The following is a 27,955-nucleotide window of genomic DNA, read 5'->3' on the forward strand; positions in this document are numbered from 1 at the left end:
TTTATAAAGTAAGAAAAATAGAAGAAAAAAGATGATTGTACTCTGTTGTTACTTGTAGCTAGCTACTCCTACCAGGAGATCTACTGTCATGCTCATCTATCTTGCATCATCCTCACACATCCACTTTAGTTCTTTAGCAACCACTCTGTGATGTCTGTCATTCAACTACACCTTGGTCTCTTTCTGCTGCTCTCCACTTTGCCATCTAGAAGAGATCTCTAGCTTTTCAGCTCTGATCAAAGGGTTAAAACATTGATGTTTTCTTTTCTGGATGTCACTTTTTAGAATTCTTTTTGTTCTTGCAATTTCGAGCATCTCTTCATTGGTCTTATGGTCTGTATATCGAATTTTGGCATGCGTCTTAGCATTCACATTTCAAAGGCTTCTTTCTTCCACAGATCTTTATTTATTGTCCAGGTTTCTGAGGCACACGGGAAAGTGGATAGATTGTAGCACCTCATGAGTTTTTTTCCATATTGCAAGCTTGAGTTTTTTTGTTGTTAAAACATCCTTCACCTTCACATAATTACTTTTGGTGACCTCTGTCCTTCTAATCTTGGCATTGCATCTGTCATCATTTGTCCTAAATAGACATTCCAGTGTGACAGTGTCCACTTCAATCTTCACTTAGTTTTTTCAAATGTATTCCTTCTAACTGTTTTTGTCTTTTTCATATTCATGCTTTATCTGTATACTAAACTTTTAGATTGTAATTGATCTATGATATTTTGTATCTTCTGATTCTGGAAGTAGTGCTGCGTCATCAGCAAGTTTGTTTTTATTCCTGGAAATGCATCTAATTCTCTGAATATTTCTTCTATGTAAAGATTGAATAATTTTGGTCACAGTACATAGCCATGTCACACTCCCCTCTTCACTTGAAATATGTCAGATTGTCCATCTGCCTGCCTGATGCTCACTATTTGGTTCCAAAAAAGGCTCTGGATAAACCTTGTGTTTTTGAGAAAGAAATTTTTTAACATTATCAGTAATTTCAACTTCAAGACTTGATTTCTTACAACCTCTTGGAGCTTATTCCAGTCATTCTGACTGTTCTATTCAATTAAACCAAAGAAATCCCCAAACGACTCAATGACAACGTACCAGATTTTTGTGTTGTAAAGGAATAGACAAGCTAGTTCGTCAAGCTTGCCCTACTCCATGGCTGGAAGCAGCATAGCTAAACACTTCTTCCCTCTCTGCCAGCCCTTACACTTTCCCCTCAATGATGACATGGCTCATTTACAAAAAAAATTTGAGTTTAAATTGAGTTTTTTGGGGCAATTTATGCAGAGACAATAGGGAATTTTAGTTGCATGAAAGTGGGATCCTGCACTTTTTAAGCAATTTAATCAATTGTTTTTGCTTTGCAGTTGTAAGCTCATGCCTTGATTTTGCAGTTGAAGTGAAAAAACCAAGTACCTTTTATGTATGCATATACCTGTATTCAAATTAATGATGGGCAATTATGGCTGAAAGTTTCCAATTTCACGACATACTTTTTAAAAATAAAACTATAATTCATACATTTTTGTTGTGGTGTCAAACGTGTCAAAATGCAAAATTTAGGGCTGTGATTGAAATATTATAAAATCTGACTCAATTTGATTTTTATTTATTGCTCATGACTTCCATTTGGCAAAAGAATGAAAATTGGCACAAATACAGACATGGAGGTGGAATACTGTGAAGCTTTAAAATCAACACTGCCCTCACTTTTTTCGAAGTTGCATACTATCTCTTCAATCTGAAATGTTTTATTGAACTCTGTATTGTATATTTACAATCTATAAAGTATCATCTTTCAGAATTGTCCTCAGTTATATTTTTGTCATTATATGAGTTACAAAAATTGTACGTTGCCAGGAAGTTATTGAGCTTACAAAACTAGAGAGAGACTTGATTTTGCTCCATTGGAAAATACTCAATTGAGAGAATTTCATAACTATATGGAATCATTAAACACAGTGGTTGAGCACATTATAGTAAAATTAGCATTTAAAAGTTGTGTATATTAAATAACAGAATCTAGAAGTGAATTAAAGGTTGTAATTCATCTACAGCATTCAGAAAATATTTCTAAGTTGAATACTAAAGCAAAATACTGTGGGTGCTGGAAATCTGAAATAAAAACAGATAATGCTAGAAGTACTCTGGTCTGGCAACATCTATGGAGGGAAACAGAATTTCAGGTTGGTACCCTTTCTTAAAAGATGAGTTGACTAATTACTTATGGTTTGAGGCAATAAGCATCAAGCCAGTTTTTGTCTCCATGCCTTTTGGTGTAACTGTATTTTGTTTTAAAATGCAGCCCTCAAGCCAAAGGGAAGCAAAGTAAAAGCATGGAAGGGCAGCTTTGCCACATGAATGTCCTCCTGCAACATGTGGGAAGTCATGGACGCTTCCTGTGGCGTTCACAACCACGTGCAGGAAGTGTCACCAGCTGCAGAAACTTGTGCTCCGGGTTTCAGGACTAAAGCAACACATCCACAGGCTGAGGACTAGGTGGATACCACAGTTAGGGAGGTGGTCACAGCGTAGGTTAAAAGTGCAGGCAGAGAGAATGGGTGACCGCCAGACAGTCTTGGAGGGCCAGGCAGGTAGTGCAGGAGTCCCCCGAGTCCATTTTGCTCACTAACTGGTTTTCCGTTTTGGATACTGATGAGGGCAATGTTTCCACAGAGGAGTGTAACTCGAGCCAAATCTGTGGCAGTATGGGTGGCTGAGCTGCACAGCATGGGAGGAAGAAGAGTTGAAGAACAATAGTGGTAGGAGACTAGACCGGTCCTCCTGCAGCTGTAGACCTGACTCCAGGATGGTGTATTGTCTCCCTGGTGCCAGGGTGTAACTAAACAGCCGAGGACATTCTTATGGGGAAGGGTGAACAACCAGAGGTATTGGCCCACTAACGACATAGGTAGAAAAAGGGATGAGGTCCTGTAAGCACATTTTAAGGAGCTAGGAAAGAGATTAAAAAGCAGGACTTGAAAGGCAGTAATCTCAGGATTACTCCCACTGTCATGTGCTAGTGATTACAGAAATAGGAAGGTAGAGCAAATAAACATATGGCTGGAGAGATGGTGCAAGAGAGAGTGCTTTAGATTTGTGAGGCATTGGGACTTGATCTAGGGTAGGTGGGACCTACACAACGAGGGCAGTTTGCACCTTAGCATGATTGGGGCCAATATCCTTGCAGGGAAATTTGCTATTGCTGTAGGGGTGGGTTGAACTAGCTTGGCGGGGGGGTGGTGGGAACCAGAAGGAATTCGGATAGATGAGGCACAAAGCTGGTAATGATGGGAAGAAAAGTAATAGGCAAAATTGGAAGTCAGTTGAAACAAAGGCCAGCATCAAATAGGGTCAAAATACGAAAATTGTTAAAAAGACAAAATTAAAGGCACTCTAAAGGAACACAGCATTCACAGCAAGGTAGATGAATTGATGAAATAAGTAGAAGTTAAATGGTATGATCTGATTGCCATTACAGAGACATGGCTGCAGGGTGACCAAGGCTAGGAACTAAATTTTCAAGGGTATTCATTTAAGAAGGATAGGCAAAAAGGAAAAGGAGGAGGCGTGTTGTTATTAATAAAGGATGAGTGTACCATTGGTGAGAGAGGATCTTGGATCCAGCAAGCCGCAGCAAACATTGGTGAGAATTATTTATAGGCCACCAAACAGTAGCAGTAATATAGGGCGTGATATAAACCAGGAAATCTGAGATGCATGTAACAAGGGTAAAACAGTAATATGAGGGATTCAATCTATGTATAGACTGGGTAAACCAAATTAGCACTAATGCTATGGAGGACAAATCCCTGGAATGCATACAAAATGGTTTTCTAGGTTCACATAGGTGATGGTATACGTTTGGGGGAAAGAAAACAAACACTTTTTCCAGGACCACAGTGGATCTTCATGATGTTCACCTGATTGAGGAGTTCAAATCATACTCCCAGTTGGTGAGGAGACACCTGCCGGCTACCACAGGAAAACCCCAGCAAATACACCAGGAACAAGTGCGAGATGAGGACTGTGCCCGCATCCGCCATTACTGTCAAGATGGGTGGTCACAGCAGAGACCGAGTGTAGTACCATGAAGACTTGGGTTGAACTGCAGAAGCACTTTCCCGCCATCGCTGCTCTGCTGGTATACAACGTGCGGCTGGTCATTCCTGCCTCACTTTGGCCGGAGATCCTCCAAAAAAGACACCAGGGTATTACCAAATGCAGGGTATGTGCCCAATCTGCAGTTTGGTGACCAGGTGTTTCAAGTGCAGTTGAGGACATGTTAGCAAACTGCTGTGTGCGCGCTACACAAGCAGGACCAGAGGGAGTCCTTTATCCCCACACAGCTCTCAACCAGGCTGTGGGAGTGGTTGAGTATCAATTTATTAGTCTTCAATGGCAGATCCTGCCTCATTGTGGTGGACTACTTCTCCCGATGGATTGAGGTGAAGAAATTATACATGACAACCACAGAGACATTGGTGAGAGCATTTTAGGAGATGCTCGCAAGTCATGACATCCCGGACCAGATAGTGTCAGATAACAGTCCACAATTTGCAAATGAATACTTCACCCAGTTTTCCATAACTTACTGTTTCCAGCACCATACCAGCTCCAAGGTACCCACAGCCAAATGATGAGGTAGAAAGAGGAGTCCGCACCAGAAAAGCACTCCTGAGGAAGAAAAACCCTCCTGAAGAAGAAAGATTGTATGAGAGGAAGCTAGCTGGAAATGTAAAAATGGATAACAAGAGTTTTTACAGGTACTTAAACAGAAAAAGAATAAGTAAAGTGAGTGTTGGTCCTCTAGAGATTGACAGTGGGGAGTTATTGGTGGATAATAAGGAAATGGCAAAAGAAATGAACAAATATTTTGCTTCTGTGTTCACTATAGAGGATACAAAAAACATTCCAGTAATAGCTGCAAATCAGGACATGAATAGGAGGAAGGAACTTGGTGAAATTGAAATCACTAGGGAAATGGTACTGAACAAATTGATGGACCTGTGGGCTGGCGAGTCTCCGGGTCCCGATGGGTTACATCATAGGACCTTAAAAGAGGTGACTAATGAGATAGTCGATGCACTGGTGTTAATTTTCCAAAATTCGCTGGATTCTGCAAAGGTTCCATCAGATTGGAAAGTGGCAAATATAATCCCTCTTATTCAAGAAGGGAGGCAGGCAGAAAACAGGAAACTATAGGCCAGTTAGCTTGATGCCTGTCATGGGGAAGTTATTACAATCGATCATTAAGGATTATTACGGAAAATAGACGTGCATTGTGTAGGGGATAACATATTAGCATGGATAGAAGATTGGCTGGCTGACAGAAAGCAGAGCATATGCATAAATGGGTCTTTTACTGATTGGCAGGATGTGATGAATGGAGTCCCACGGGATCTGTACTGGGGCCTCAAATTTTTACAATTTACATCAGTGACTTAGATGAGGAGAGTGAAGACATGGTAGCCAAGTTTGCAGATGACACAAAGATAGGTAGGAAAGTATATTCTGAAGAGGACGTGAGGAAGCTGCAGATGGATATAGATAGGTTGAGTCTATTGATAAGCAAAGATCTGGCAAATGGGAGTTTAATGTGGGGAAAATGTGAAGTTGTTCACTTTGGCAGGAAGAGCAATAAGTATTACGTAAGTGGAGAACGGCTGCGTAATTCTGAGGTGCAGAGAGATCTAGGTGTTCTAGTACATGAGTCACAGAAAGTTAGTATGGAGTTACAGCAGGGATTGAACATAAAAGCAAGGATGCTATGCTTCAGTTATACAGGGCATTGATGAGACCACACCTTGAATACTGTGTGCAGTTTTGGTCTCTTTATTTAAGGAAGGATGTAAATGCATTGGAGGCGGTTCAAAGGAGGTTTACTGGATTGATACCTGGAATGAGTGGGTTGTCTTATGAGGAAAGGTTGGACAGGCTCGGCTTGTTTCCATTGGAGTTTAGAAGAGTGAGGGGTGATCTAATTGAAGTATACAAGATCCTGAACAGCCTTGACAAGGTAGATGTTGAAAGAGAGCATTTTAGAATTCAGCAAAGAAACTGATAAAGGGGAAATAGAATATGAGAGTAAACTAGCGAGAAGCATAAAAACGGAGTGTAAAAGCATCCATAGTTATGTAAAAAGGAAAAGATTAGCAAAATGTGGGCCCATTACAGGCAGAGACAGGAGAATTTATAATGGGGAATAAAGAAATGGCAGAGAAACTAAACAAATCCTATATGTCTACCTTCATGGAGGAAGATACAAGAAACCTCCCAGAAATACTAGAGAACCAAGGGCTAGCAAGAATGAGGAACTGAAATAAATTAGTATTTGTTAAGAAAAAAAGTACTGGGAAAAATTAATGGGACTGAAAGTTGATAAATCCCCTGGACTTGATGATCTCCATCTCAGTGGGTTTATAGAGGTGGCTGTAGAGATAGTGGTGGTCATATTTCAAAATTCTACAGAATCTGGAATGGTTCCTGCAGATTGGAAGGTAGCAAATGTAACCCCACTATTTAAGAAAGGAGAGAGAAACCTGGGAACTACAGACCTATTACCTGACATCAGTAGTAAGGAAAATGCTAGAATCTGTTATAAAGGATGTGTCAATTAACACTTGGAAAATAATCGTAGGATTGGGCAGAGTTGACATGGATTTATGAAGGGGAAATCATGTTTGAAAAATCTGTTGGGAGTTTTTTGGGGATATTAGCAGAATAGACAAGGAGGAACCAATGAATGTGGTGTACTTGAATTTTCTGAAGGCTTTCAATAAGGTTAGTAAACAAAATTAGAGACCATAGGTTTGGGAGTATTATACTGGCATGGATTGACAATTGGTTAACGGACAGAAAACAGAATAGGAATAACTGGTCGTTCTCGTGTTGGCAGGCTGTGATTCATCGGGTACTGCAAAGGTCAGTCCTTGTGCCTCAGCTGTTCACAATCTATATCAATGGTTTGGATGTGGGGACCGAGTGGAAAAAAAACGCCCAAATGTACTATTTCCAAGTTTTCTGATGACACAAAACTAGGTGGGAAGGTGAATTGTGAGGAGGATGCAAAGAGGCTTCAAGAAGATTTAGACAGGCTAAGTAATGGGCAAGAACATGGCAGATGGAATGTAGTGTGAAAAAATGTAAAGTTATCAACTTTGGTAGGAAAAACATAAAAGCAAAGTATTTCCTAAATGGCGAGAGATTGGGAAGTGTTGAGTCACTGAAAGCTAACATGCAGGTGTAGCAAGCAGTTAGGAAGGCAAATGGTATGTTGGCCTTTATTGCAAGAGGATTTTAGTACAGGTATAAAGATGTCTTGCTGCAGTTGTATAGAGCCTTGTAGCTTCATCACTTTGGAATTATCTGGTAAAGATCATTTGTGGAGTTCTTTGCAGCATATTGCAGATCCCTGGCACTTTGATCCTGCTGTCATAATTATTTTCTTCTGAAACAAACACATCTTTGGCTTTAATGAAAGAATTGACAACGGTGAGTATGGCTGCTGTTGCAATGGTAGACTTCTGAACACAGCTTTTGGAAATTAAATGGGGGGTTTAACAGTCATTGACAGTTACACCATTGGTGTGCAGAAGGGGGCTGTTCGGCCCATCGGGTCCATGTAGAGCAAACCATCATTCAAATTCCCCTGCTTTATCCCTGTAACCCTGGCAAGTTTATTTTCTTCAAGTGTCCACCCAGCATCCTTTTGAAATCATTAATGGTCTCTGCTTCCACCAACTTCATGGGCAGCAAATTATAAACCTTTACCAGTCACTGACAGGAATTTTATGGCCCCGTTGGCACCAGGCATCATGGCGAGAAGGCCAGAAATCATGAAACCAGTTTGCGATCATCCGCTCCACCCATCAGTGGTGGGCCACGTTTCTCACTGCCACACACTGGGAACCTCCTTTTCATACATTTGCATCTAATTATAAGCTCTGCTCACTGGAATCATCATCTCATATCAAATTTACCGCCACATCGGCGTAACTTCAGAATGGCGTGTTTTACGACCGTCTTTAAAAGGCGTACACCTGGCGTCCTGAACTTCGAGTGGAAACCTGTGGTGAGTGCACACAACCTTGCGGAGTGCTCGCGAACATCGCCCGCCTAGGACATCAAGGAAGAGGTGCTGCGCATTCAGCAGGGGTCACAGGCAAGTTGCTTTCTCCCAGCTGGCTTTCAGTGTGGGTCAGGCCAGGCTGGGGGATGGTGGGCAAGGCAGAACAGACTGAAGGAAATGCTCAAGCACATGCTGGGGGGAGGTGCGGGGTTGGGGGTGAGCGAAACGGCCACGTACTTGGAAAAGCTTGTCAAAAGTGAGCGTTTTTCTGCAGCTGAAACCATGCGGCAGCAGCTCCATTGACACTTTTAGAGTCGGGCCTCTGCAGCTTTTCTGCCCACTCAAGCAGTGCAAAATCATGAAAGTGCCACCAAATGCTCCAGAACTTTTCACCCCTTGGGCGCAGACTGCAAATTAATGTGCATTTTCAGGGGCAGCAGAGCAATTGGCCGACTGGGCAAGTTGTACAATCCCCTTGTGAAAGGTGGCCGTGGCGCAGTCACTGGTGGAGGCGCTCACAGCCCTTTGCGATGTCTTTATTAAGGTTTGGACCAGTATCCATTATGGTCCAAGCTAACAGTGCAGCCCTGCAGTGCAGGTTCGGAGAATGCCTGAGCGCAGAGTGCAGCATGCAGTCCAATGGTCAAAGCTGCTGCCAATCGGTCAAGTGGAGTGTGGGGCAGAGGTGGGTAGGGTTTTCGGCAGCCAATGAGTGCACTACACGCTGGCCATCTATGTGGTGGCCAGCTTTCTCCATGTATGATGGGGCCTTCAAGACTTAACTGAGAGGCTCTTAGGATACATATGCTAACCCATGCGTCTGTCTCTTTGATCCTGCAGGAGCAGAACATCAGGATCATGGATCTTGGTGATTTAGCGGTGTGCCTCATGGCTTACAGAGACTAGAGAAGAAGAGAGCGACGGAGGCGCCTGGCTCGCCAACAGGAGGAGCACCACCCTCAAGATAAAAGGGCGGCAGGGACTGCTGCACATGCAGCTGAAGATCCAATGAGAGACGTCACTAGACGTCACTAATGGCTCGCTAGACCCAGGGTTTATAGATGGCACCTGTCATTCCTGCAGATTACCAAGAACCAGTGTCGCCGAAGGCTGTGCGTGTCTAGGAAACTAGTCGGTCACATATGCCACCTTCTGCAGGATTTGGCGACATGGAGAACATCCACTTCCAGTGGCTGTGATAGAGACCATGGCGCTCAATTTTTACGCCAGTGGCTCCTTCCTGGGCCCCACAGGTGATCTTTGTGGGGTCTCGCAAGACTCCGTGCGCAAGTGTACCGATGAGGTCACAGATGCCATCTTTGCGAAGGCACAGAACTTTGCATTTCGCCTGGTATCAGGAAGCAAGAGCGCTGGGATTTGCGCAGATCTCTGGTTTTCCACAGGTGCAGGGTACCAACGACTGCACTCACGTGGCGCTTAGATCTCCGTGGCAACAGGCAATCAACTATATCAACTGCAAGGGCTTCCACTTGCTGAATGTTCAGCTGGTGTGCGATCACCACAAACAAATCCTTCAAGTCTGCGCACGATTCCCAGGGAGCGTCCACGACTCCTGCATCCTTAGCAGGTCTCAGATCCCTGACATCTTCCAGGATCCAGAGAAGCTGCAGGCTACCCACAGAAGATGTGGCTGATGAAGCAAGTGCAGCGGCCTCAAACTGCAGCAGTGTGACAGTATAATGAGGCTCATGCCATGACCTGAACTTTGGACCAAATGATAGGCATCTTGAAAATTTAGATTCTGGTGCCTTGGCAGGTCTGGTGGAGCACTGCAGTACAGCCCTCCGAGGGTGTCGTACATCATCGTCGCTTGCTGAACAGAGCACAACCTGGCGCTGCAATGATGGGAGTACCTGGCTGAGGAGGAGGTGGAGAAGCTGCACGTATCTTCTGATGAGGAGGATGTCGAAGGGGATGACAACGATAAGGTCCTTGAAGGTGAGGATGCTGGTGATAAGGCCATCTGACTGGCGAGGCGGGTGTGCTCGCGAGGTCCCCACAGCAAGATTCATTTGTGGATGATGACAAAATGCGGTGAGACCAGTCCTGACATCCTCATCTTGCATCTGTGAACATTTGACCATGGTATGGCTGATGCAGCGCACATACTCTGTGCTGAGGCTTGTGTCATGGAGATGCAGCGGAGGCCTTCTAAGTCACAAAGTTCCAGCAGGATGATGACATGCAGTGAGGACACTCCATAGATCTTTATATTGCCACGGTGAATGTCTGAGAGTGTATACAAGATGTCTGCCAGCCCAGATGAGGATGCCTGGCATGTGTGGGTGGTGAGTGGTGCCATGGATGCAATAAGGACATGATCCATAGGGCAAATTAAGGTGTATGTGAGAGAGTGACTGGGTGTGGTGGGTTTGTGTGAGTGAGAGTTGAGTGATGAAGAAGAGTGACTTATCCTGGCAGAACGGAGTAGATCATTCATCCTGTTTCGACACTGGGTGGCTGTCCTCTTGCAGGGCGTTGGTGCTGACCACTGCTGCCACCACTCCCATACTGGGTTGGTGACCTTGCTTGCTGGTCTTCGCCCAGACCAGGGGTAGAGGACTTCACGGCGAGCCGCCACTGCATCCAGTAAGCGCCCGAGGGAGACGTTGCTAAATTTGGGGGCAGCATGTTTCCTCCCTTTGGCAGCCTTGACTTTGCAGCAGTGTCCGATCCATTTGAGAGTGATAGCTCTGTTCGGGGGCACCCTTTAAATATGGCGCCTGGATTACTGAAGGCCTGAGGTGATGGCCTGCCCCACCAGTGTTTCGGCATGTTTCCCGGGAATGCATTATTAGTGAGGTGGGGCACGCCAGGAATGGAACGATAACAGTGCGAGAACCTGTCATGGCGGCCGGCAGGTAAAACATCCCTTTTTCTGCCCGCTACCGCACTTTGTGCAAATGTGGGCCAATTCCACCCACTGTGAAACGTTCTTCCTCACATTCCCCCAGCACCTCTTACCCAAAACATTAATCTGTGTCCCCTAGCCCTTGTGCCATCAGTTTAATGGGAGCGGAATAGTGCAGTGTTGTACAATTTGAGGATTTAACTTGTGAAGGAATCTAATTTTTGAGAGAGGAGAGGAGGTGAAATACGTACTTAGGGTTAAATTTTTGTTCTGGGGTCGGGACCCCGATGTTGCACCCCACTTTCAGAGATGGGTGCTATTGATGTAGATAGGTGAAGGAGATGGACATCTCAAGGTAAAGGTGCCCTCTGAAAAATTTTAGAAACAGTAAGAGGGCCAAGTAACCAGGCCTTCACTGTGGAGGGCTAACCCCTCCATAGTGGGCCTGTGGTCGCAGCTGTGACAATTTCTTAATTTGTTGATGTTGTGGAGTGTTTGTCTGAGAGTGGGGTGGATTAAAAAAAGTGCTGCACTAGTCTGCCACTGGAAGGCCAGCCAGGATTCAATTCTGGGTCGGGGGGAGGGTTGGGGCTGACTACCGACTGGAAGATTCCATTTGGCATCGGGTGGTGGCCTTCATGAATAGACCCACTAATAAACTTAATAGCTACCTGCTGCTTGCCCTGAGATGGAATGATGCTGGCAGTCATGCCGGCTGACGGCGGGAAATTCTGTGCTGACCTGCTTCCATAGTCCTTCCAAAATTCAGTCCATTGTGTTATTTAAAAGTAGTTGGTCGGAACTATGCAGATGCTCTAACTATAATCTTCTGATGTTCTCTTGATTTGAGAATCTCCTTTAAATTGAAAAATTGTGCATGTCACTCCACTATTTATGACAGGTGACAGAGACAAACCAGGTAATTATAATGCTAGAGCCCGTATTTAATGTTAGGATGACTGAACACCTTAAAAGCAGCATAGATTTATAAAGGTAGATCATACCTGACACCTGAATGTTTTGAAGAGGTGACTAAAGTAGTGGACAAGGGAATGTCTATGTATTCTATTCGTGTACTTCAGGAAGTATTTGATAAAGCCCCTCTTAAAAGACTGTTAGCTAAAGTTGAAGCTCGTGGAATTGAAGGCAAATTATTGACCTCTCTAGGAAATTATCTGCAGCAGGAGACAGGAGTAATGGACAGGTACTGTAATTGGTAGGGTGTGATCAGTGGTGCCCCACAACAATCTGTATTGGGGCTTCAATAATTCACCATATTTATTAACAACTTAGACAATGGGACAGAAAGCCACATATATAAATTTTCCAATAATACAAAGATAGGCAGCAATGTGGATAGAAGCATAAAATTTCAAAGATATTTTTCTAGATTGAATGGAGAAAAACTGGCAAATTTCAGCATAGACAAATATGAGATCATCACTTTGGACCTCAAAAGGATAGAACAGGTACTTACCAAATGGCCAAAAGCTAGAAACTGTGGAAGCCCAAAGAGACTTCAGGGTCCAGATATCAGATCAAGATATCACTAACATTCTGCACTGCAGAAATTCACCAAGACTCCTTCGACAGCACCTTCCAAACCTATGACCACTACCATTTAGAAGGACTATCGCAGCAGGTAGAGGGGAACACCACCACCTGGAAGTTCCCCTCCAAGTCACTCTCCATCCTGACTTGGAAATATATTGCCATTCCTTCACTGTCACTGGGTCAAAATCCTGAACTCCCTCCCTAACAGCACTGTGGGTGTACATACACCTAATGGACTGCAGTGGTTTAAGAAGTCAGCTCACCATATAGGATGTTAGAATATAAGGAGGTAGAAGTCATATTTTAGCAGTCAAAAACCCTGGTAAAACCACAGTATTTTGAGCAGTTCTGGACACCACATTTTGGGAAGATTATGGCAGATCACTCTTTTAGCCATCCACCATCAGATCTGGTTGTACCAGAATAAGACATTATTATGCCTCGCTCTCATTGCTAAAACTGCTCATCTATTCCAGGTCATCCCGTAATGCAAAGCTAACTCCTGACTTTACTACAAATCATCATCATGAACTCTTCTCCTGTCTCCTCCACCCTCACTCCAACAAGTACGAGGAGCTGAAAGACTTTTGTCACTAAGATTGAGACCAACCAATCAGCTGCCTTTTCCAGTATTCTTCCTTCCGCTAGTCTACCAAACCAAACTTCCTAGGCGCTTGCCTTAGCCCTGAACATGCATTTTTCTCTCCTATAACCCTCTCATGCCCCCTCCAACTCCACTTGTCCATGAGACCCACTTTCTGCTCCTTCCGCCCTATTCCCACTAAACTGGATGGGGTTGCATTTGCCTGGTTCCATTCTTACACTGGCTGCAATTAGATAGGTATCACGTGCAGTGGCTTCTCATTCCTGCTCCTGCACCCTTACCTTTCACGTCTCTCTGATCTATCCTGGGTCCCCTCCAGTACCCGTGTACATGCTGCCCCTTGGTGACGTCATGAAAAAGCACAAACTGAGCTCTGTCTCACGATCACCTCTCACACCGCCTCTACTGTTACTAAATTATCAGACTGATTATTTGACATCCAGTACTAGATGAGCAGACATTTCCTACAATTAAATATTGATCATACTAAAGCCACTGTTTCAATCCCCATTCCCTAGCTATCAACTCAATCCCTCTCCCTGGCAGCTGTCTGAGACAAAAACAAACTGTTGCAACCTTTGTGTCATATTTGACCCTAGGATAAGCTTCCAACCTCATTCGTTCCATCGCTAAGATGGCCTGTTTTCACCCACGTAACTTCACCCATGCATCAGCTTATTTAGTGCTCAAACCCTCATTCATGCCTTTGTTACAAACTTCATTATTCCAATGCACTCCTGGTGGACCACCTACATTCTACCCTGTGTAAGCTTGAGGTTACCCAAAACTCTGCTGCTCTGTCCTAACTAAAATGAGTCTCATTCACTCATCATCCCTGTTCTCATTGATCGAAATTGGTTCCTGGTCAGGCAATGTCTTGATTTTAAAAATCTTTATTTTCAAATTCCTCCATGGTCTTGCCCCTCTGTATCTCCATAATTGCCCCCTCGATGTATCTGCACTCATCTAATTCTGGCATGTTTGAGTATCTCAGATTTTAATCATTCCACCATTGGTGGCTGTGCCTTCAGTTTCCTAATCCCTAAACTCTGGAATTTCCTGCCTAAACCTCACCACCTCTCCCATCTCGTTTTCTTGAAAACATTCCTTGCTTCTTTGACCAAGCTTTTGGTCATCTGTCCTACAACTCATTTTGTGGTTTGGTGTTATATTTTGTTCCTGTTGATATAGTTTGCAGTGACTCAGATACTGAAGCAGTCTGTGTCCATATGCAGCAAGACATGGATAACATTCAGGCTTGGACTGATGTGAAACACACATGTTACTTGCCACTTAAGTGCCAGGCAATGACCAGTTCCAACAAGAGAGAATCTAACCATCTCCCCATGACATTCAACGTCATTACCATTGCTGAAGCCCCCATCATCAATATTCCTCACGGTTATCATTGATGAGAACTTAACTGGACCAGCCATACAAATACTATGGCTACAAGAGCAGATCAGAGACTGGGAATACTCCACTCGCCTGGATGAGTGCAGCTCCATCAAAACTCAAGGAGCACAACATCATAGCAGCTTGTTTGGTTGGCATCTTATCCACCATCTTAAAAATTCACTCCCTCCACCACCAATGCACATTGCAGCAGTGTGTATCATATACAGCATGCACTGCAATAACTCACCAAGCTTCCTTCGATAGCACCTTCCAAATCAGCGACCTCAATCACCTAAAAGGACAAGGGCAGCAGAAGCACATGGTGCGAACACCACCACTTGCAAGTTCCCCTCCAAGCCACTTATCATCCTGACTTGGAACTATATTGCTGATCCTTCACTGTCACTTTGTCAAAATCCTGGAGCTCCCTTCCTAATAGCACTGTGGTATAACTACACCAGATGGACCGCAGCGGTTCAAGGCAGTGGCTCACTGTTACCTTCTCAAGGGCAATTAGAGATGGGTACTGAATGATGGTATTGCCAGCGATGCACACATCCCATGGAAGAATGGAAAAAAAAATACATTGATTTTGGATAGAGTGCAGTATAGATTTACCAGAATTACACCTGGACTTCAAGGGTTAAATTAGGAAGTGAGTTTACACACACATTGGTTGTATTCCCTAGAATTTAAACCTCACCCTGTCTCAATCCTTACTGCAGCTATTCTTTGCGCCCTTACTGTTGCTCTGGCTGAGAACCATTAATTGAATAAATACAAGGTGAAATCTGAGGGCTTCATAGTACAGAAGAATGAGAAGGTCTGTAGGATTAATTTTATTTTGCCCTCGCAAAAGAGAGAGTACAACATTTCTATACTGCAAATGGCAGTAGCTCTAATTTTCAATTCATATTTAAAGTTTTCTGAATTGTGTGAAGCTCCTGATAAAATAGGTTGCAGTTTTGCTAAATATGTATATTGATGTATTCTTAAATACAATAGTCTTGTGTGAGAGTGGATGTTTTTAAAAAATATTTTGGAGAATATTGTGTTATTCTGTAAAGAAGGCTAAGTGTGTGTGTGTGATTTTAATTAAGCTGGGCAAGAGTTTGATAGGAGTTAGGTTGTTTGGGGGTTTGGAAGCATGAAAAGGATAGAAGTGTTATGTTGAGGTACAAGTAAATAGGTTAGATCTTTTTTAGGGAATGTTGTGTAAGACTAATTTTAACTGTGCAACTCTAATCTTGTGTGCTTACGTTTTTTCTATTCTTGTTAATAAAACTTTTACTTTTAATTTTTAAAATCCCAAGAGGGTTACTGGATTTCTTGCTGCTGAAATCAATACGATTTCTTCTCGTTTTCAGAATACAAAAAAAGGATATGGACCATAAGCCAAGTTTCCCTCTGGGATTTGGTTTGCACCACAATTAACATCTATTATGGTCATAACAAATTTGGGGGCTCATCTGGGATTATTACAATTCCTTGATTCCATTGGAGTTTGTGAATCCAAGGGATTCAAGTATGAGAAGAATGCTGACGTGAGAGTTTTGTATTGAGGGATTTTAAAATGGTTGGACTCCAAAATGCATTTGACAATTTCTAAGACTTTTCTGAGAATGGAAAATACGACTGTAAAGTATTTGAAATCTCTGACTAAAACTCAGTTGAGAGAGTTAGCAGGTGAAGTGCGGATAGAGAGAAAAGCAGAATTTTGTAAGGCTGGTATGGTTAAAGTACTTACACAACATTTAAAGTTGGAGGAAGGGATACCTGAAAGTAGTGTGTCACAGCTAGAGGTAGCAAGACTTCAGTTGTAAATGAAGCAGGTTGATTTAGAAAGAGAGAGAAAGGCAAAAGCTTGAATTAGGAGAAAGAAAAAGAAAAATGAAAAAAACTAGAGTTAGAAAGAAGGAGAAATGACAACTTGAAAAGGACAGGTTAAAAGAAATAGAAATAAAAACGCTTCAATGGGAAAAAGAGCAGGGGGGAAAAAATTACAAGAGATAGAAATGCAAAAGCTTGAACTTCAACTTCAGAGAGAGAAGTTAGCAAGTGAGGAAAGAGAAGGAAAGAGATAGAGCTTCAGAGAGAAAGAAACCAGATGGTATGAATTGTCTAAAGTGAAACTTAGAATAAAGGAAGAAAGCAAGTGATTCAGATGGTGACTTTGATTCCTTTGAGGAATTGATTCAACTAAAAATCTTTTGAGGATGGAGTTGAAAGTTATTTCACCTCATTTGAATAGGTAGCTATGAATTTGAGTTGGCTTATCAAAGGAACAGTCTGCAGATTACGAGATAGTGTAGAAGGCAATATTAAATGCTAATGAGCTTGCCCCTGAAGCTTATCAGTTGAGGTTTAGGACTATAAGAAAGATCTCTCATCAGACTTTTGTAGACTTTGCAAGAGAAAAAGTAATTACCTGGGATTAGTGGTTCAGGGCATTAAAATTAGACAAAACATTTTAAAATGTAAGAGAGGTTATAATTATGGAAGAATTTAGAAATAGCATTCTAGTAAACATCAAGACATATTTAGATGAAAGCCAAAGCAATAAGATCAGGGAAGCTGCTGTTTTGGCCGATACGTATGAAATTTCACGCAAACAGTTGAGTGTAGGAAAAGGGTCATTTGGAAATCAGCAAGAAAATTGAAGATTTAGAAAACCTAGTGATTGTAAAAATGTTAGTAGTAAAGATCAAACTGAACGAGTCCATTAAAAATGGAAAGGTGGAATGTGGAGTTGAAGGAAACAAACTGTTATGTAACCATTGTATTAAGGCTGGACATACACGATCAAATTATTGGAGGCTAAACAGGAGACCAATTGCAGCGATAGAAGCTCAGAAAAGTTCTGTAAGAGTACTGTGGGCTCTGAGATCCAGGTGCAAGACCAATCCATGATTTGTGTACAGGTGGAGCAGGAAGAATCAGTGGTAGAGACGTGGAAATGTGTTCACTACCTACCCAAGAGAATTCTGGAAGAACAAGTTAGAGATGTTTAAGGATTTTATGTGCAAAGGGAGAGTGTGGACAGGAAAGAGCAGAAAAGGATGTCAAAATTTTAAGGGACACAGGGGTTAACCAGTCCTTAATGTTAATGGGATAGTGCCATCTGTTGGCCAGAAGGGTTATTGCAGGACAAAATGATAATTAAAGAATATATATAATATATATATTATATAATATGGATCACAGATATTGATGATGCCTAGTGTAGTAGAGCAGCTTTGAGACACAAGCAACAGAGGTGTTTGTATTGTTTCCACATTGTGTGATGACATGATCACAAACACACAAGTTTAGACAGGAAGAGGAGGAATCTAAAATACAGGGGAAGGATGCTGAAATTCAGTTGGCAGGATCAGAGTTTGGAAAGATTACTCAGGAGAAGATTAAAAAGGATAAGATTGAGGTGTTTAGTGAAGTTAGTGGAATTAGAGCAGAAGGATCCAGGTTTGAAGAAATTGTATTAGACAGCTTATTCTGAAACAGAAGCAGTATACATTCCAGAGTGTTATTACATTAAGAACAATGTGTTAATGAGGAAATGGAGACCACTTCATGTTCTGGCAGATGAAAAGTGGGCGGTAGTGCACCAAGTAGTGATATCATCTGAGTACTGCAATTAAATTTTGAGAGTGGCCTATGAAATTTCAATGGCTGGACATTGTGAATTAGGAAAACTCAAGCTAAGATACAGGAATATTTCTATTGGCTTGGACTACATAAAGATGTAGTCAAATTCTGTCAAACGTGTCACATGTGCCAGGTGACAGCCTCAGGCAGTGATTAAGCCTGCACCTTTAATTCAAATTCCAGTATTTGAGGAACCTTTTGACAGGGTCCTGATTTATTGTGTAGGACCCCTCCCTAAGACTAAAAGTGGAAATCAGTACATAATGACAATCGTGGATGTGTCCACAAGATTTCCAGAAGAAATATCTTTAAGGAAAATTACAGCAAAGGTGATAGTATAGGAGTTAACCAAATTCTTTACAAGGTATGGATTACCAAAAGAAATAGTCAGATCAGGGATCACATTTCATGTCACAGCTGTTTAAAGTAATAACGAACAGCCTAGAGATAAAGCAATTCAGCTCGTCAGCTTATCACCCTGAATCACAAGGTGCCTTAGAAAGGTGGCATCAGACTTTAAAGACTATGATTAGAGCATATAGTCAAGATTATCCACATGATTGGGATCGAGGGATTCCATTCTTATTATTTGCTATTGGGGACACCCCTAATGAGTCAACAGGGTTCAGTCCTTTCAAATTAATTTATGGTCATGAAGTAAGGGGGCCACTTTAACTGATTCAGGAGAAATTAGTGAGTCAAAGTTCTGAAACAAATCTCCTGGATTATGTGATGAAATTCGGAGAGATTGAGTAAGGCGTATCGATTAGCTAGGAAACATTTAAAGATATTTCAACAAGTGATGAAGGCAATGCCAGACAAAAAGACAAAGGCTCGTAGTTTTGTGGCTGGTAAAAAGTATTAGTATTGTTGCCAGTGTCAGGCAAGGTTTGTTGAAGGCAAGGGTTAGTGGACCTTACCATATTGAAAAGAAACTGTGTGAGGTAAACTACGTAATAAGTACCCCAGATAGAAGGAAGAGGCAGCGAGTGTGCCATGTAAATATGCTCAAAAAATACTTGGACAAAGTGAATAGACAGGAGCAGGTTCTGGTATTTGTAAGTAAAGAAATGGAGGTAGGAATTATGGATTCTGAAATTGACCTTCCTCTGATTAAATTGGACAATGAGGAAGTACTTAAGAATCTGGATGCAATATTGGATTACTTTCCAGAAAAGTGTTGGGAGTGATTTAAAAGAGTTATTGCATAAAGCAATTTGTGGAAATAAACTGGGGAAAACAGATTTAGCTGTACATGATGTTGATGTGGGGAGTTCAGAGCCAATAAGGCAACACCCATATAGATTAAATCCAGTAAAATTAGCTCGTGTGTAAAGAAATTGAATGCATGCTTCGAAATTACACCATAGAGCCCAGTCGTGATTGGAGTTCATCCATTGTAATGATGCTGAAACCAGATGGATCACAAAGACTATGGCCGGGATTTTCCAGCCCCGTCGCCACAGGCAAGGCGGCACCCCAGCCAGAAGTCTATTGACTTGCGGCGGGACCGGACAATCCCGGCGATTGGCAGATGCGGAAAATCCCACCCTATGTATTGATTACCGGAAAGTGAATGCAGTAACAAAAGCAGATTCGTATCCTATTCCACGATTGGAGGATTGTGCCAAGAAAATGGGACAGTCAACGTTTATCACAAAAATTGACTTGTTTGGAGGATATTGGCAAGTACCCTTATCGGAAAGGGCGAAAGAGAGATCAGCTTTCATGATGCCGGATGGTCTATATCAATGCAAAGTAATGCCTTTTGGTATGAAAAATGCACCAGCAACATTTCAAAGACTAAGAAACAAAGTGACTGAGGGACCGAACATTTGTGCTGTTTATATTGATGGCTTAATAGTATTCAGTCAAACGTGGGAGGAACATTTACAATGCTTAAAGGAGCTGTTTGACCCACTGCAGGAAGCCAATTTGGTTTGAATTTGCAGAAGCGCAAGTTACATATTTAGGCCATGCTGTTGGATGTGGTCAAGCGACCCCACGAGATACAAAAGTAAAAGCCATTGTGGAATTCCCAGGGCCTGCAACAAAATGGAAAGTTTTGAGATTTCTAGGTATGAGTAGATTTTATTGGAAATTTGTGTCAAACTTCAGCAGTGTAGTTGCTCTACTGACTGGATTATTAAAAAAAACAGAAAATTCCAATGGATGCAGGAATATCAGAATGCAGTTGACCGCTTGAAAGCTGTACCTGTTCTATTAGTACCTGATCTAGGAAAGTAGTTTAAGTTGGCTGTGGATGCTAGTGATGTCGGGATTGGTGCTGTATTGCTACAAGATGAACTAGGAATTGAGAAGCAAGTTGAATATACACCAGAAGAAATATTCAACTATAGAGAAAGAGACCTTAAGTTTGGTTTTAGCTTTGCAGCATTTTAAAGTATATGTTGCAAGCAATTCTTCAGAGATAGTTATATATACTGACCACAATCCTTTGAAGTTTCTGGAAAAGTTATGGAACAGAAACGCAAGGCTGCTTCGGTGGAGTTTATTAATGCATCCATTCAATTTACAAACTTTACATGTGGCTGGACGAGAAAATTGTGGATGTGTTGTCAAGAGCTTAAAATTCAAAATAATTTGGATATTGACAAATGGAGAATAGACTGGAATGAATTCTATTTTTACAAAAGACTTATGTATATATTTTCATGGTTAATGCATGTACGCTATAGTGTAATAGTTTTGTTTGTATAGTTAAATATAGTAAGGAATAAGAACTGAGTTGAATAATGAAACCATCTTTTTGGAATTATGGTTCATTTTTTAAGGAAGGAGATGTGAATAAATTTTTAAAATATTTTGGGAATATTGTGTTCTGTAAAGAAGGCTGAGTGCCTGTGTGTGTGACTTAATTAAGCTGGGCAAGAGTTTGATAGGAGTCAGGTTGTCTGGGGGTTTGGAAGCTTGAAAAGGATAGAGGTGTTAAGTTGAGGTACAAATAAATAGGCTAGATGTAACATTTGCATTTTTAGATAAGTTGACAATTTGAATATCAAAGGGGAGTCAGAGGTAACAAGAAACATATTTGCACCTTGCAGCAGTTCCATAGGTAAACATTAGTGGGGATTTCCTATTTTGAGAGTGCAGGAGGAGGACACCGAGCCAGGCAGTCAGCAGCACCTAGAGAAGAATGCAAGAGGAGGACCCTGGAACAGACGGGCAGTCAGCAGCACTGAGTGCCTAACATCACAGAAGAAACATAAGTTCATTGGTTGGTGAAAAACTGCTGTTAGGGAGTGTCATCAAGTAGCTGAAAATTAGAAAAGCACATTCTTTTTAAAAGAAGGGGCTACTTAAATTTAAGTAAGAAACACAAGCAATATGGAAATGAAGTTGTTGAGGCCAGGTAAAATAAAGTTGCATAAGTAAAGCAAAGTAAAATAAAGTTAACGCAAGGGAAGAAAATTGAAGCCATGGCAGGGCAGCTCAGTTGTGTGGAATGCATGTCTTGTAATATGTGGGAAGTTGTGGACGCTGCCATGTCCTAGATGACCACATGTGCAAGAAGTGTCACTAGCTGCAGAACCTTGAGCTCTGGGTTTCGGAGCTCAAGCAGCGGCTGGAGTCACAGTGGCGCATCCATAAGGCTGAGAGCTATGTGGATAGCACATTCAGAGAGGTGGTCACACCGCAGCTTAGGAGCCTGGAGGCATAAAGGGAATGGGTGACCACCAGGCAGTCCAAGAAAATTAAGCAGGTAGTGCAGGAATCCTTGGGGTCATGCTCACCAATCGGTTTTCCTTCTTGGTTCCTCAGAGGAGTGTAGTCAAAGCCAAGTTTGTGGCACTGCAGGCAGCTCTGCTCTATGGGAGGGAGAAAGAAGAGTGTTAGAGCAGTAGTAGTTAGGGGAACAGACAGGCACTTCTGTGGCCATTAACGTAACTCGGGGATGGTATGTTGCCTCTCTGGTGCCAGGGTCAAGGCTGTCATCGAGCGGCTGCAGGACATTCTTCATGCGGGAGGGTGATCAGCCAGAGGTTGTGGTTCATGTTGGCACCAATGACTTAGGTAGGAAAGGGGATGAGGTCCTGAAAGCGGATTTGGGGAGCTAGGAAGGAGATTGAAAAGCAGATTACTCCCAGTCCCACGTGGAGAACTAAGCAAATAAACATGCGGCTGGAAAGCTGGTGTAGGAGGGAGGGCATCAGATTTCTGAGGCATTGGGACTGGTTATGGGGAAGGTGATACCTGTACAAGCATGACAGTCTGCGCCTGAACAGGACTGGGACGAATATCCTCTCAAATCTCCCTCCCTTGCTAGTGCTGTTTGGGTGGGGAGGGGTGGGGGGTGGGGAGAGGTGGGGGGCTGGGGGTGGGGGGTGGGGAGAGGTGGGGGGCTGGGGGTGGGGGGTGGCGTTTAAACTAGATTGGCAGGAGGATGGGAATCTGAGGGCAAATTCGGAGCTGGAGCGGGAGATGGAGAATTAGTGAGTGACCCTGAAAGGCAAGCAGCACAGGCTAAAAAGTATACGGCACAGGAATTTGGCAGTGTCAAAAGGTATGTATGTAAGTACAAGGAGCATAGTAATAAAGCCGATGAGCTGAGGGCACAGGTAGACACATGGCAGTATGATATCATTACTATAATGGAAACTTGGCTTAAGGAGGGACAAAAATGGCAGCTCAACATCCTTGATATAGAGTTTTCAGGCAGGATAGGGAAGAGGATAAAAAAAAAGGCGGTGTAGCATTATTGCTTAAAGAATCAATTACAGTTGTGAGGCGAGATGATATACTAAATGAAGCATCGAATGAGCCCGTATGGATTGAGCTCAGAAATAAAAAAGGCAGCCACGCTGCTAGGAGTGTACTATAGACCCCCAAATAGTGGATGGGAGTTAGAAGAGCAATTATGTAGACAGATTTCTGAGTGTAAAAACAATAGGGTAGTAATTGTTGGAAACTTCAACTACCCTAATATCAATTGGGATACGAACAATGTGAAGGGCACAGAGGGCACAATATCCTTAAACTGCATTCAAGATAACTATTTTGAGCAGCTCGTAACAAGTCCAACTATACTGGGCACAATTCTAGATTTAGTCTCAGGAAATGAAGCTGGGCAAGTGGATGAAGTAGCAGTGGGGGACCATTTTGTAGGTAGTGACCATAATGTATTAGCATCATTATGGAAAAAGACAAAGGAGAACAGGAGTAAAAGTTCTAAATTGCAGGGAGACAAATTTTACAAAGCTGAGAGGTGTACTGGTGAGAATGGACTGAATACAGCTTTTAGAAGGAAAAACTGTCAAATCAGTGGGAGGCATTCAAAGGCGAGATTCTGCGGGCATAGTGTAGACATGTCCCCACAAAGAAAAAGGTTTGACTGCCAAATCTAGAGCTGCCTGGTTATCCAGAAGCACACAGGCCAAGATAAAGCAGAAAAAGAAAGTTTATGACAGTCACAAAAGACTTAATAGTGTAGAAAGCCTAGAGGAGTCTAGAAAGTACAGGGGTGAAGTGAAAGTGGAAATTTGGAAAGCAGAGAGAGGATATGAAAAAATATTGGCAGATAAAATCAAAGAAAACCCAAAGATGTTTTACCAGTACATTAAGAGCAAGAGAATAATGAAGGCAAAAGTGGGACCTATCAGAGATGTACATGGTAACTTGTGGGTTGATGCAGAAGATGTGGGCAAGGTTCTCAGTGAGTACTTTGTCTCTGCCTTCACTAAGGAGAGGGATGATGCAGACATTCTAGTTTAAAGAGGAGTGTAAAATATTAGATACAATAAGCATAGTGAGGAGGGACTGGAGGGACTGACATCCTTTTAAGGTGGATAAATCACCAGGGCCAGATGGATTGTAGCCCAGGTTGTTGAAGGAAACCAGGGAAGAAATAACAGATGCTCTGAGGATCATTTACCATTCCTCACTAGATACAGGCAAGGTCCCAGAAAATTGGAAGTCTGCGAAAGTTGTACCATTATTTAAAAAGGGTGCAAGGGATTGGCCAGAAATTATAGGCCAGTCAGTCTAACTTTGGGGATGGGCAAATTATGGGAAACAATTCTGAGACACAGGATAAACCGTCACTTAGACAGGCACGGATTGATCAGGGATAGTCAAGCATGGTTTTGTTAGGGGAAGATCATTTTTTTTTACTAACTTAATAGAATTTTTTGAGCAAGTAACAAGGAGAATTGATGAGAATAGTACAGTGGATGTTGTCTACATGGATTTCAGTAAGGTAATTGACGAGGTCTGACATGGCAGACTGGTGAGGAAAGTGAGATCTCATGGGATATGGGGGAATGTGGCAGGTTGGACCCAAAATTGGCTCAGTGACAGGAAACAAAGGGTAATGGTTGTTGGATGTTTTTGAGAATGGAAAACGGTTTCCAGTGGTGTTCCACAGGGCTCAGTGTTGGGGGTCCTTGCTGTTCGTTGTATATATTAATGATTTAGACATAAATGTGGGATGTATGATTGGGAATTTTGCAGATGACGCAAAAATTGGCTGTGTAGTTGATAATGAAGAGGATAGCTGTCAACTCCAGAATGATATCAATATTTTGGTTGAGTGGGCGGAGAAGTGGCAAATGGAGTCCAATCAGGAAAAATGAGGTAATGCATTTGGGGAGGGCAATCAAAGCAAGGGAATACTCAATAAATGGGAAATTATTGAGAGGGGTTGAAGAAATGGGAGACCTTGGAGTGCATGTCTATGGGTGGCATAGAACAGGTGGACATGGTGGTCAAGAAAGCATATGGAATGCTTTCCTTTATTGGACAAGGTATTGAATGCAAAAGCAGGGATGTATGATGGAACTGTATAAAATGCTGGTTAGGCCACAGCTGGAATTTTGTGTACAGTTCTGGTCACCACATTACAGGAAGGACATAATTGCTGTGGAGAGAGTGTAGAGGAGATTTACAAGAATGTTGTCAGGGCTTGAAAATTGCAGCTATGAGGAGAGATTGGATAGTTGTTTTCCTTGGAACAGAGGAAGCTATGGAGTGACCTAACTGAGATGTACAAAATTATGAGGAGCCTAGATAGGGTAGGCAGGAAAGACTTGTTTCCCCTAGCTGAGGGGTCAGTTACCAGGGGGCATAGATTTCAGGTGATTGGTAGAAGGATTAGAGGGGACATGAGGAAAAACATCTTCACCCAGAGGGTGGTGGGTATCGAGAATTCACTGCCTACGTTGGTGGTTCGGGCTGAAACGCTCAACTCATTTAAAAGGCACCTGGATCTGCATTTGAAGTGCTTCATCCTGCAAGGCTGTGGACCAGGCACTGGAAAGTGGGATTAAATGAGCAGCTAGTTTCTTTTTTCTCTTTGGCCGGCGCAGGCATGATGAGCTGAATGGCCTCTTTCTGCACTGTAACTTTTCTATGGTTCTGTGGTTCTAAAAGTAAAGACAAGATGGAAACATGAAAGATATTATATTTAGAAGGGTTTGAGTTTCAAAGAGGTGTATGAGAACAATGGGACTGAGATGAAAGGGGAAAAGAGATATTAGAGTTACTGTGGATAGCTGTTGAGCTGACGGAGATAACTGGAGCTCTAGGCTGGAAGAGGATGCCGTTTGAATCGCCCATCCAGTCAAGCCTGAAAAGTCTTGGGCTGCAGCAAGCTGCTTTATTCGAAAGTGGATTCCACCACAGAGTTTGAGGGAAAACGTTATGTGGGACACCTTTATTGAAGCTACAGCAGTTTGCCTTATGCAATATTACTGGATTTCATAGTAGACTTCTATAAGGGAGTGTTGCCTGGAAGGTGTTTGCTTTTGGGTTTGATCAAATAGAGAATTTTGGGGGAATGTTTTGTAAGCCTTAATTGTGTAACTGTAACCTGGTATGCTTAAGTTTTCCTTTTGTTTTTGTTAATAAAACTTCTCGGATTTCAAAAATTAGAAGTAAAAGTTTCACTGGACTTCATACTGCTGAGATCGTATGTCGTCGTCTTGGTTTCAGAATACAAAAAAATGTTGTAGCCTGTAAGCCAAGTTTCCCCAAGGGATTGGTTTGCGCAGCAATTAACACTGGCTGTGGGCATAATATTTGGTAAAGCCATAACAAATATGAGGCAAATGTTTACTTAACAATAGTTTGAGCAAATCTACGTTAATAACTATAGATGCTACAATGTTGAATTATTTGAGCTTTCTTTTGTTTGACTTCATAATTCGTAGTGCTGGAAAAGCAAAATGAATATGGTGTGAAGCACTGACTTTTCAAAACTTTTATTTAAATCTTTATTCTGCGAATTTTAAGTTGAAAAGGAACAAAATCAAATGAGTCCTCACTCTGATTCACTACTGTAAACAAGGCATTATAGTAATGACTTCAAAGAATAGTCTTTCCGCTAAACAAGTTAATATAGGCAAAATAAATTTCTGTGCAAGTCCTTGTATGGTCATGTTTAACCCTGCTGTTTTGCTATACCACGGTAACTACTCGTTTGGTTTAGGATTATGTTACTTCCCTACTGAAATTAATTGTTGTAAACGTCTGAAGTGCTTAATCAACATTGCAGTCTGCATCCATGGAAGAGTTTCAGAGATAATGACTTATGCCACACGTTTAGGGAGCATTATGGATGCAGGCGGACTGAGTATTGATGCTGCTTGACTGTGGATGAGCTGTAAAACAGCTGATGCTAGTCAACATGTGCTCTGTAAATTAGCACTCTGAATGTATTTATTTTTAAAATTATGGTTCTATATGCTTAAAGCATCAGTAAGCTGAGTGAGTTTTGGCACATTATTGTACCAATTTATTTTCTCCATGACTCAGATAAGCTGGGGAATAAAGAAGAATTTAGTAAAGCTGATTAATATGTAGAAGTTTATGAACCTTCCTCTTGCAACTCCATTTCTGTTTCTTATGCTGCTGGCTGGGTTTAGCTGTTTCATTTTGATGAGACTGTGGTTTACAAATTCCCTTACTTGTGCCACTCTTTGGACTTAAGGTTTATCCACTAATGAGGGCAGAAGCACTGATTGATGTTTCCAAATCCAGTTGTGGGTGTTTAAAACAAGTAAACCTAGATCAATTTACAAGATAAAGCTGAAACGGACTGTACCATCAGTAATGCCACTGTTTCAAGAGAGTCCCATGAGCAAGGAGGGAAAACTGAAGGTAGCCATCTGATTGTTGGTGTCACAACTCTAATAACATGGGGGGAGGAACACTGCTAGTCCCTCTTATGGGGTGAGTCAGCTTGACATTAAAAGCAAAATTGACTGGAATTACAAAAGATTAATATAGCAATCTAATTATGAGGTATTTTAGTTTATGGAAGATTTCCTAGATTTAATTATAGTAGTTTGGAAGGCATTACGGCAATAACTGCATATTCCTTTGGATTATACTCAAATTATGTACTTACTTCAAGGCGCAAACATATTTTATTCAATATATTTCAAAGTTTGAATTCAAATTTTATTTGAGTCACATTTGGTACTTTTAATCTTCACTGCATGCAAACTTTGTAGGTAGTTTCCTGGACCTTGCTGTCCCTTTTTTACCACAGACATTTATTCCATCTAACTCCACCTACATCTCTATCTACCACAGGATAGCCTGAGGGTTCATGTCAGCCCAACCAGTACCCAAACTCCATCTTGCTACATTTGTTTGCACTATAAATAACTTCTCCTTTGACTCCACACTTCCTCCAAATAAAAGGGAGCCTGTATAGGCCCTGGAACATTCTTTGTTCCAGTCCTCCTCGGGTCCCCTCCCTCACCTCTTTTTCTGGTAAGTGGATAACTGCATCAGTATTGTTTCCTGTTTTCACCCTGAACTGGAAAATGTCATCAACTTT

General features: G+C 42.1%; 1 protein-coding gene across 2 annotated transcripts in view; it reads left to right on the forward strand.

Annotated features, from left to right (window-relative positions):
- Positions 1 to 27,955, forward strand: part of LOC144678970 (lysophosphatidylcholine acyltransferase 1) — a 207,426-nt gene that overhangs the window by 57,488 nt on the left and 121,983 nt on the right. Inside the window, exon 2 of one of the 2 annotated variants that reach the window (XM_078539112.1) lies at positions 2,064 to 2,192. The exons of the other annotated variant lie outside the window; for it this stretch is intronic. Within the exon in view, the coding sequence (XP_078395238.1) occupies positions 2,140 to 2,192 (53 nt within the window). The 5' untranslated portion in view covers positions 2,064 to 2,139. The remainder of the gene's footprint in view (positions 1 to 2,063; positions 2,193 to 27,955) is intronic. 2 annotated transcript variants of the gene reach the window in all.

Source organism: Cetorhinus maximus, chromosome 3 (genome assembly GCF_964194155.1).
Source record: "Cetorhinus maximus chromosome 3, sCetMax3.hap1.1, whole genome shotgun sequence".
In the NCBI taxonomy this organism is placed as follows: Eukaryota; Metazoa; Chordata; class Chondrichthyes; order Lamniformes; family Cetorhinidae; genus Cetorhinus; species Cetorhinus maximus.